Here is an 11,197-nt window from a genome sequence, read left to right as displayed (position 1 = left end):
TCTCTATCTCTATCTCTATCTCTATGTATGTTTGTTTGTCATTAGCTCTTATGAGTACAGTACTTGTCTATCACCTCGCTCTACTAGACAAACTTGTGATTTGCTGTGATGCTAGAAGCTATGCCACTCAGGTATCAGCAGGGCCACACATCGTGAGCAGGCTTCCCCTGAGCTCCCAGAGAAGACAAAACCAGAAGAAGGATTGCCCATCCACTTCTGAAATAACAGGCCTTCAAAACGCTGTGAACAAAGAGGAAGACCAGATATAGCACTAGAGATAGAGACCTCTGATTGGAAGATAGGAAAATAAGAGGGGGAACAGCTGCAATCAGCAACTAATAACTAGAACATGGGGTGTAGGCATTTAGGAATATTTAAGTTTTAAAAAATGAACTGGAATGCAGGACTATCAACATTATAGGCACAGTGAGCTGAAATGAATGAGCATCAGCCACTTTGCCTCAATCTCTCACACATACACTCTATTATGCTGTAAATGAAAACTTGAGAAAGAGTAGTGTCACATTTATAGTCAAAAGACCATTTTGAGGTTCATCCTGAAGTACAATGTTGTGAGGGAGAGGATACTATCCATATGTATCCAAGGGAGACCTGTTAATACAACTATCACTCAAATATAGGCACCAACAGCAGAAGCAAAAGATGATAAAATTGAGAATTTCTACCAACTTCAGCAAACTTGCTTGCTGAAAGAGACTTGCTGCAGAAGGTTAACACTGCAGCCTTCACTATAGATTACATCTCAATCAAGAAAACAAAAATCCTCACCACTGAACTGATAGGGAACATAATGATAGCTGGAGAAAAGATTGAAAATGTCAATGACTTCACCTTACTTAGAGTCATAATCAATACATTTAGTACCAGCAGCCAGGAGATTAAAAGACACATTAGAGTGTGAAAGTCTGTAGTCAGGGACCTCTTCAAATTATTGAGGAGCAATGCTGTCAGTTTGAAGACTAAGGTGCATATGATTCAGCCATAGTCTTTTCAGTCACTTGTTATGCATCTGGGAGCTGGACAATGAATATGAATGATAGACAAAGAGTTGATGCCTTTCAGCTGTGCTGTTGGAGAAGGGCACTGAATATCCCTAGGATGGCCAAAAGAACAAGCAGATATGTCTTGGAGAAGGTGCAGCCCGAGTGCCCCTTGGAAACAAGGATGATGAAGTTGTGTCTCCCATACTTTGGACAAGTTGCTAGAAGGGGTTATTCCTTGGAGAAGGACATCATACTTGGGAAGGTGGAGGGATGGCCAAGGAGAAGAAGACGCTCAACCAGGTCGATTGACACAGTGACTTCAGCAATAGGATCGAGGGTGTCAGAGATAGTGAAGATGTCACAAGACAGGACAAGATTCAGATCCACCGTTCCTAGGGTCACTGTGAGTCGTACTTGACTCAGTGACACCTGATAACAGTAACAACCAACTCTGAAAATTTTATATTGGTTTGCATACAGAATTCATATACTTTGTGTTTAATTCATGTGCATTGTGTTTCACACATTCCTTTATTCCCATTATGTTTCATATGATCATTCCTATACATTGTGTTTTATAAAATTTATCACCCTTGATCAATGCCCACAACAACCAATGTCTGCAGTCTGAAATAGATGGAGCATGCAATCAAGATTCATTAGTAATAATTGGTGACTGGAACACAAAAGTTGGGAACAAAGAAGGAAGATCTGTAGCTGGAAATTACAGACTTGGTGACTTGGTGAAATGAATCTGGAGACTGAATGATTGAATTTTTCTCAATCAATGATTTATTCATTAAAAATACTTTTTATACAGAAATTCCACTACCGGGAATATACCCTTAAGAAACTATAACTTCTACCCAAGCAGATATATGCACACCCATGTTTATTGCTGCTTTGTTCATAACAGCAAAGAGTTGGAAACAACCCAAGTGCCCATCAACAAACAAATGAATAGAGAAGCTGTGGTATATTCACACAATGAAATACTATGCTGTACAGAAAAACAAGAAACTCATGAAATATTATACAAAATAGGTGACTCTGGAGGACGCTATGCTGAGTGAAATATCTCAGTCACAAATACTGCATAGTGCCACTGTTTTAAAATGGGACTGATCGGGGCTGGAGGAGGGGAGACTGAGAAAGGTGGGATAAATTATGTATACTGTATTGAAACAGATGAGGGAGAGAACTGTTTAAAAAGGATATATGATTAGGTATTATTGTCACGACAGGAGTCCAGAAGGAAGGCTGCACAGTGGAGTGGACTTGGGGGGAGGGATTGTATAACAGTGAAAGAATTTTTCTGTTACTTTTCAAAATGGAGGCTGTATAGTGGAGTGCACTTGGGGTCGGGGTGGAAGATTGCATAACAATAAAATAATTTTTCTTATTTTTCAAAGAGAAGAGCAAACTGTGGGGGAGGGGTGGGCAGGGAGAAAAGTGTAATAATAAAGGAATGGAAATCCAAAGTCTCTGTAAACTTTCATTAAATTTTTTTTTTAAAAAAAGAATAACAGAAATAAATTATTTTACTTCACAATGAACCCACAAAAAACAAATACCTTTTGTAAATACATGAGTGGTGACTATACACATGGACCTCACTCGTTGGATACACAGGAATCAGAGGCTCTTCTTGTGCACCTTACAGCCCTGGAGCTCACTGGAGGGTCAGCTCTGAGTTGGCCCTGACTTGGAAACAATGAGGCGGAGGAAAGCAATGATGAGGGTGGTATTTCATGTCGCCAAACGGTTTGCAGCAGCATCTACATGGTGCCAATTCTCACAAGTGCTCAGTCTTATTTACTATATTGTCCCAGCTACAATTTTTATTCTAACATCCTGTCAAATCTGTGACTGTTCTCAAGCCAATAACCTTTCCTGGCACTTCTTAAAATAAACACATTGATCCCTCAAATTAATAAGCTGAAATATTTGAGTGGTATATTTCATGCACAGTTTGAGGGGAGAGCATCTTTGCACTGTGAAATGGATCAAGTCAATTCTTGCCCTTAGCATAATTAAGTGCATGGAGACAGCCTCCTTTACATATTTAATAAAAAAAAATAAACACATTGCTTTTAACTCAGTTTTGACTCACAGGGAGCCTCCACTGGGTTTCTGAGGCTGGGAACCTCTAGGGGAGGAAGCTACCATGCTTTTTCCTAGAGCAGATGATAGATTCAAACTTCTAACCTTGCAGTTAGCAGCCCAATGCAGGACACACTGCACCACCAGGGCTTCTATGTCACCAAATAGGCAGTTAATCATGACGGGTGCTTTGTATAGAGTTCTAAAGGATTTGACCACTCAGCGTGTCATATTATTTAAACAGAAATTCAAAGTCACTGCAGATATTTGTTCATCATCTCATTGGGCTGATGTAATGGTTTATCACCCTCTTTTCCATCATTCCTCAAGAGTGCATGCTTGGAGTCGGCAAAGGCTATCGGGGTAAGAAGGCGACCACTGCCAGCGGCGTCCCGTGTCAGGAGTGGGCGGCCCAGGAGCCCCACAAGCACAGCATTTTCACTCCAGAGACAAATCCAAGGGCGGGTCTGGAGAAAAATGTAAGTCCCTTTGATTTGAGCTCTCGTCCACCTTTTGCCTGACAACCTTTGCAGACAGAACTGGTCTAGTGTGACAGAAAGGTGGTCAGAACGACTTTCAGTGGCTGAAGGGAGGGGAAACCTGAAGAGGCTTCAGGAGACTGAACTAGAACTGGCACCAGATTGCAGGTCACAGTCAACATGGCGAGCCGACCACCCGTCATATGCTTGGTCTCTTTTTGGTCTTTTGAGCATTTCTCACGTGTTCTGCTGGTTCAAGTTCTAGTGTTTGTCTTCTTGGTTCTGGTGGTTGGAGATGCCTTAAGTGACTCTTGAGTTGGGTTATTCTTTTTTATTTTATTTTATTATTATTATTATTATTTTTTTATGTGTACCATCAAATCAGATCTGACCGGTATAGGAGGAGATTGCCCCTCCTTCTCCAGCAGAGCATCTGGTGGATTTGAACCACATGCCTCTGAGATTACAGTGTAGCATTTTGCCACTAGACCACCAGAGCTCCCTGAGTTGGGTTATTCTTAAAACCCTTTGATGAGGCCCTCAGAATTCTACATAGTGAGTGTCCCTCAGGCTCACCCACTTGGATGATTTTCTCCAGGGGACTTGGAAAAGGAAAGAAAGAAATAATGTACGCAGTCTGTGGAAATAGATGTTTCTGAACCACCAAGGAAATGGTTTTGTCAGGTGGGATGTTGCGACAATAAACCACAGATAAGACTGGCCAGCGGCATTCCAGGGTCCTTACTGCTGTAATCTTCACAATGAAGACCCAGGGAGTGGAGGCTCATTTGATAGAGTCTCCACTTCAGGACCTCCTTGGGACCACCACTCTCCCTAGGAAGTAGCCTCAGAGTCTGAGTTCCTTTCAATTTGGGGACATGGCCAATGGCACAGTGGGATTCAAAGCTTTTATAAACATCCTCAAAGTAACTTTGTCAATTCTCCCCCTTAAAAAAGGCACAGGATATTTGATCTTCTAAGAACAGAAGTGAGGTGCCAATGCCATGGGATACCTGCCCCTCCCTTCTGGCCTTCATGTGGGTGGGATCGTAGACTTCTGCCTGTTTTCTAGTACTGCCGCAACCCAGACGGAGATGTGAATGGTCCTTGGTGCTACACGATGAACCCGAGGAAGCTTTTTGACTACTGTGACATTCCTCAGTGTGGTAGGTTGTTGTTTACCCTGTAACCAAGCCAAATGTGTTGCTGTCAAGTTGGCTGCAACTCACAGCACACCCTGTAGGACAGAGCACCACTGTGCCCTGGGGCTTCCAGAGATGGACATCTTCATAGGACAGATTCCTTTGCTCCTGCATAGCTGGTGAGCAGTTGGTGAGTCCTGAAAGAACACGAGACCTTGGTGTTTTCCACATGAGCGAGAAGACAAGAAACAAAGAACCAGGGCTCCAAACTGGTTCATTCCCACACGATCCCTTGGGTAGAATTTGCTTTCCACATTGACATACTGAACCATGTCTATAGCTTAATGGGGTCCTTATTTGATTGTTATGTTTTCATAAGGAAAGACTTACACTTAGAAACAAATGTGGAAGGCGAACAAGAATGAGAGCGGAGAGAGAAGGAGCAGAGATTAGCAAATGGATGGGGAAGGAAAGAGAGGGGACTGTGACGTGTCAATAAGACATGAATAATGGCATTATCAAGGCAGCTTCCACTTCCTCTTCATGATCATTGGCTCCTGTTCAGATGGTTCTTCCTGAAGTTTTCAGTATCAATCAATTCTTTCTGGTACAGTGACTCTGTGTATTCCTTCCATCTTCTTTTGATGCTTTCTGAGCCATTCAATATATTGCCCATAGCACATTGCAACACAATGCTTAGATTTGTTTTTTCAGCTATTTCCACTTGAGAAATGCAGAGTGGATTCTTCCCCTTTTATTCTCCAATTCCAGCTCTCTGCACATTCCTTTATACTACTTTGCTTTGTCCTCCCAAGCTGCCCTTTGAAATTGTATGTTCAGCTCTTTCACTTCAACATGTTTTCCTTTAGGTTTGGCTTCTCGATGCTCCAGTGCAATCTTCACAGTCTCTTCTGACATCTATTTCAATTTTTTTCTTTGTCCTCTGTTTGTGTCATGACGTTTTGTTTTCTTCATGGATAATATCCTTGATATCATCCTACAACTCATCTGGTTTTCTGTTATTGGTGTTCAATGCCTCAAATCTTTAGGATGGATCATGAAATTCAGATGGAATTGATTCAAAATCGTATCTTGGTTCCTGTGAACTTATTTGAATTTTGTTCGGCCTCAACTTGAACTTGCATATGAATAATTAATAATCTGACCCACAGTCTGCCCTGGCCTGGTTTTGACTGCTGATATTGAGCTTCTACAATGATTCCTTCCAAAAATGTAGTCAGTCTGATTCCTATGCAGCCAATCAGGGTGATATCCACGTATAATTTGTCTTTTGTGTTTTTTAGAAAAAGTATTTTCAATGAATAAATCATTATAAATATAAAATTCAATCATTCTATTTCTGGCTTCATTTCTATCACCAAGGCCATATTTTCCAACTACTGTTCCTTCTTCACTGTTTCCTACTTTCTATCTTTGAAGTACACCCTTCCCAATTTTGAACTATGCGATGTTTCCTTGCTCTGTTTTGACGACTGCCTCCTGGTCCAAGTATAGGTTTTGCATAAGTACAATCAAGTGTTCTGGGATTCCCAGTCTTCTCAGAGTCAGCCAGTTTGTTGTATCCACACAGTCAAATGTCTTTGCATAGTCAATGAAACATAGATAGACTTTCCTCTGGTACTCTCTGCTTTCAGTCAAGCTCCATCTGACATTAGCTATAATATCCCTAGTGCTACAGCCTCTTCTAAATCCAGCCTGCATTTCAGGCAGTTCTCTGTTCCCGTTATTTTTGGATAATCTTCCGCAGAATCTTGCTTGCATGTGATATCAGTGATACTGTTAGATAATTTCCACACTCTGTCGGATCAACTTTCTTTGGAATGGGAACAAATATAGATCTCCTCCAGTCAGCTGGCCAGGTGGTTACCCTCCAAATTTCTTGGCACAACTTAGTGAGCACATCCAGGGTAGTGTCTATTTGTTGAAATATGTCAAATGGTATGCCATCAGTTCCTGGGGCCTTACTTTTTGCCAATTCTTTCAGAGCAGCTTGAACTTCTTCCTTCATCACCACAGGCTCTTGCTCATATGTTGTTTGATGAAATTCTTCTGTGTCCACCAATTCCTTTTGGTACAATGACCCTGTAAACTCTTTCCATCTTTTTTAAATGCTTCCTGGATCATTTAATATTCTTCCCAAAGCATCCTTAAGTATTGCAACTTGAAGAGGCCACCATAGCACCAGGATATCACTGCTGATGTTAGATGAATCTTGGCTGAAAGCAGAGAATATAAAATGAATGTTTATTTGTATTTCACTGGCAATGCAAAGGCATTTGACTATGTGAGTCATAACAAGTTGTGGCTGACATTGAGAAGAAGGGGAATCCTAAAACACTTAATTATGCTCATGTGGAATCTATATGTAGACCAGGAAGCTGTTGTTCAAACAAAACAAGGGAACACTGCATGGTTTAAGATCAAGAAAGATATGTGTCAGGACTGTATTTTTCCCCCTCCATACTTACTCAGTCTGTATGCTAAGCAAATCATTTGAAAAGTCAGACTTTATTAAAAAGAATGTGTAATAAGGTTTGGAGGAAAGCTCACCAACAATCTGCATTATGCAGAGGATATCAGCCTTGCTTGTTGAAAGTGAGGACTTGAAATGCTTGCTACGGAAGATCAAAGATCTTCTATATGGATTACATCTCAACATCAAGAAAACAAATATCCTTAGCCTTAGACCAATGGGCAACATCATGATAGATGGAGAGAGGATTAAAGTTGTCAACAATTTCATCTTATCTGTATCCACAAGCCCTTGGCACCAGCAGTCAAGAAATCAAAAGATGAGTTGCACTGGGAAAATCTGAGGTCAAGGATCTCTTGAAAGTCCTAGAGAGAAGTGATGTTAATTTAAAGAGTAAGGTGCACTGATTTAAGTCATGGGTTTTTTTTTTTTCTCAGTTACTTGCTAAGCATCTAAAAGTTGGACAATGACTAAGGATGACAGAAGAAGACTTAATAATTTTGAATTGTGGCATTGGAGAAGGGTCCTAAACATCCTGTGGACTGCCAAAAGAACAAACAAATATGTCTTGGAGAAAGTGCAAGCAGGGTGCTCCTTGAGCAAAGACAGTGAAAGTTTCTCTCATATACCTTGAACATATTGTTAAGAAAGGTTATTCCTTGGAAAAAAGATATCAAGCTTGGAAAGGTAGAGGGTCAGTGAAAGAGAAGAAGATTCCCAATTAGACGGATTGACACAGTGACTCTAACAATGGGCTCAAGTACATCAGAGATGATAAGTATGGTACAGGTCCAGGCATGGTTCGGACTAACTGCTCATAGGGCCACTGTTAGTCACAGTTGACTCAAAAGCACCTGACAATAAAAACAACAAGATGTGAAGATTGAAAAACAGAGACCTTAGTTATTTCTTCTCACGCACAGTGCTTAGAGAAGTGTCTGGAACACAGCAGGCTCTGAATCTTTGAATAAATATTGCTAAGTGTATAACAAAATGAACGAAGTAATGAATCACAGGTCTCCTAGTATGTCATGTTGTTATGTGCTGTCAAGTCAACTACAACTCATAGCAACTCTATGAACAGTGGCTCTGAACCTGCCCTATGCTGAGCCAACCTCACCATCTCTGACACACCTGGCCTCTTTGCCACAGTCACTGTATCGATCCATCTCATCTAGAGTCTTCCTCTCTTGCCCTAATATTCTGTTTTTCCAAGTATGAAGTCCTTCTCCAATGACTGGCCCCTTCCCACAACATGCCCAAAGGATGTCAGACGGTGTTTAAAATCCTTGCCTTTAAGAAGCAACCTCATTTTACCCTCTGAAGGACAAACCTGTTTGTTCTCTTGGAAGCCCATGGTATGGTCCATTCTCTTCTCCAACACCACAACTCAAAGGCATTCATTCTTCTTCCATCATCCTTAGTCACTTTGCAGCTCTCAGATGCATAGAAAGCAAATGAGAGGATCATGACTTGGATTGGGTGCACTTAAGTCTTTAAACTGACATCGTTGCTCCTTAGCACTCTGGAAATGTCTTGGACAGAACATTTTCCTAGTGCAATTCATCTTTTGAATTCTGACTGCTTGTGCCAAGAATACTGATCGTGGATCCAAGCAAGCTGACCTCTTTAACAACTTCAATTCTTTCTTCATGTATCATGATGCTGCCTACGGGCCCAGTGGAGAAGATTTTTGTTTTCTTTATACTGAAATGTGATCCATGTTGAAGGTTGTGATCTTTGATCTTCTGCAGCTTTTCCAGTCCTCCTGATTCAAGACCTCTTTACTTTCGGTGAACAATATTGTCAGCTGAATAATGCAGGTTGTTGAGAAATCTTTCTCTGATCCCAATGCCACATTCTTTTTAATAAAGGCCAGCTTTTTAAATTATCTGTTTAGCATATAGATAGAAAGTTTATGGAGAAAGGCTACATTCCTGACACACTCCTTTCTTGGTTTTAAGCCATGTAGTATTCCCTCGTTCTGTTAGGACAACAACTTCTTGGTCTAGGTCTGTCTCCTATGAGCACAACTAAGTGTCCAGGGATTTCCATTCTTTTCCATTTTATCCATAATTTGTTATGATCCACACAGTCAAAAGCCTTTACATAGTCAATAAAGGACAAATGGACATCCTTCTGGTACTCTCTGTTTTCAGCCGAGATCTAACTGACATCAGCAATGATATCCCTGGTGCCACGGCCTCTTCTAAATCTTTCTGGTATTTCTGATAGTTCTCTATCAATGTACTGTTCTAGCTGTTTTGGATAATTTTCAGCAAGAGTTTGCTTGCATGTGATATTAATGATATTTTTTTCTATAGTTTCCACATTCTGTTGAATCACCTCTCTTGGGAATGGGAGTAACTATGGATCTCTTCCAGTTAGTTGGCCAGGTAGTTGTACTACAGATTTCTTGGCAGAGTCTGGTGAGCACATTGTGGGCTGCATTTTTGTTTTGTTTTGTTTCTTTTGTTGAAATATTTCAATCGATATTCCATCAATTCCAGGGCCTTATTTTTTGCCAATGATTTCAGAGAAACTTGAACTTCTTCATTTATTACCATTGGTTCTTGATCACATGCTGCTTCCTGATAAGGTTCTGTGTCAGCTAAATCTGTGTATTCCTTCCATCTTCTTTTAATGCTTCCTGATTGCTTGAGATTTTGTCCATCGCATCTTTAAATATTACAAGTCAAGGCTTGAATTTGTTCTTCAGTTCCCTCAGCTTGAGAAATGCTGAGGGGGCCCTTCCCTTTTGCTTCTTTGACTCCAGCTCTTTGCACATTCCATTATCATGCTTTGTCTTCTCGAGCTGCCCTTTGAAGTCTTCTGTTCAGCACTTTGTATGTAGGTCGGTATTTAAAAGGGCAGCAATTGAAGGTTAAGAATTTTTTAATTCCCTAAAGTGTGGTTTTGCTGGTTTTATTTGGATTATTTTAGAATGGAATCTTTTTAATTGTGACTTTGTCTGATTAAGTTGTTTACATACCTCCCCCTTTCTTTTAAGGTTTTATTGTTCCCTTTCCAAGAAGTTCCTTAGAGATTTTGGATTTTGTTTGTTTTCTTTTTATTTTTTGAAGATTTTATTTTTATTTTGGTAAAAGTTTACGGACCAAATTAGTTTCCCCATTCAACAATTTACATATTTAGTTTTGTGGGATCTTTATTAAAAGAGATCATCTCTTCCCCTGCTTCAAGGCCTCTTACCCTTTGTTGAACATTGCTTGTCCATAGGTGGGTGGATTTTTCCCCCTGGGTTCTTGATTCCCTCCACTTGTCTATGTGTCTGTCATTGTACAAGCACCAGGCTTGTCCACAGGTGGATGGATTTACTCCTGGGTTCTTGATTCTCTTCCACTTGTCTATGTGTGTGTCACCGTACAAGCCCCAGGCTCTTCTGATCTTTCATGGATATAGTGCAGGTTCTGATACTAGCAGGTCTGAGATTTCTGCTTGGTTTTTCTCCAGAAGTGCTTTGCTTAGGGGAGATCTCTTTCCTTTCCACAAAGAGATGGTGATTTGTTTTTCCCTCTCTTTAAAGAATGTTGATGAGACCTGGGTTAGAATTGCATTCTATTCATAGATCTCTTTAGGTAGTACCGATACTTTCTCAATGTTGAACTTTCCAATCCATGAAAATTATTCTTTATTTTGTTTATTTAAGAGAGCACTATTTAAATACATTTTTTCTTAAAATTTCCAAACTTCTATATTGGGTTTTGTTTGTTGGTTTTTTAAAATTCGCAAGGAAAGCTCAATTTTAAAATGAAAAATCTTGTTCTCGTTGAACCATCAATGACATAACATCTATTAACTCTTAGCTGACGCCCAGCAGGTTGTCAGAGGCAGTAAATCAATGGGAGGAGTTTGCCCATCTTTCTTCTAAGAAGCAGCTGGTGGACTGACCCAGTGCTCCAGTGGGCTGACGCACACAACTCCTTACCACTAAGCCACCAGAGCTCTCTAAGGAAA

The 11,197-nt window shown here is 40.5% G+C and overlaps 1 protein-coding gene across 2 annotated transcripts in view; it reads left to right on the top strand.

The window, feature by feature from the left end:
• The window catches only part of LOC102866146 (plasminogen-like), a 75,045-nt gene that overhangs the window by 39,517 nt on the left and 24,331 nt on the right, over positions 1 to 11,197 (top strand). The window contains exons 12-14 of one of the 2 annotated variants that reach the window (XM_006882773.1): positions 1,351 to 1,361; positions 3,440 to 3,586; positions 4,659 to 4,752. In XM_006882773.1, coding sequence (XP_006882835.1) covers positions 1,351 to 1,361; positions 3,440 to 3,586; positions 4,659 to 4,752 — 252 coding nt within the window. Of the gene's footprint in view, positions 1 to 1,350; positions 1,362 to 3,437; positions 3,587 to 4,658; positions 4,753 to 11,197 lie in introns of both variants that reach the window. The other variant, XM_006882774.1, reaches the window with a different exon arrangement.

Source organism: Elephantulus edwardii, unplaced genomic scaffold (assembly GCF_000299155.1).
Source record: "Elephantulus edwardii isolate Elephantulus edwardi_28Jun2011 unplaced genomic scaffold, EleEdw1.0 scaffold00024, whole genome shotgun sequence".
In the NCBI taxonomy this organism is placed as follows: Eukaryota; Metazoa; Chordata; class Mammalia; order Macroscelidea; family Macroscelididae; genus Elephantulus; species Elephantulus edwardii.
The sequence above is the reverse complement of the archived record's forward strand: the minus strand, read 5'-3'. Positions and strand labels throughout refer to the sequence as shown.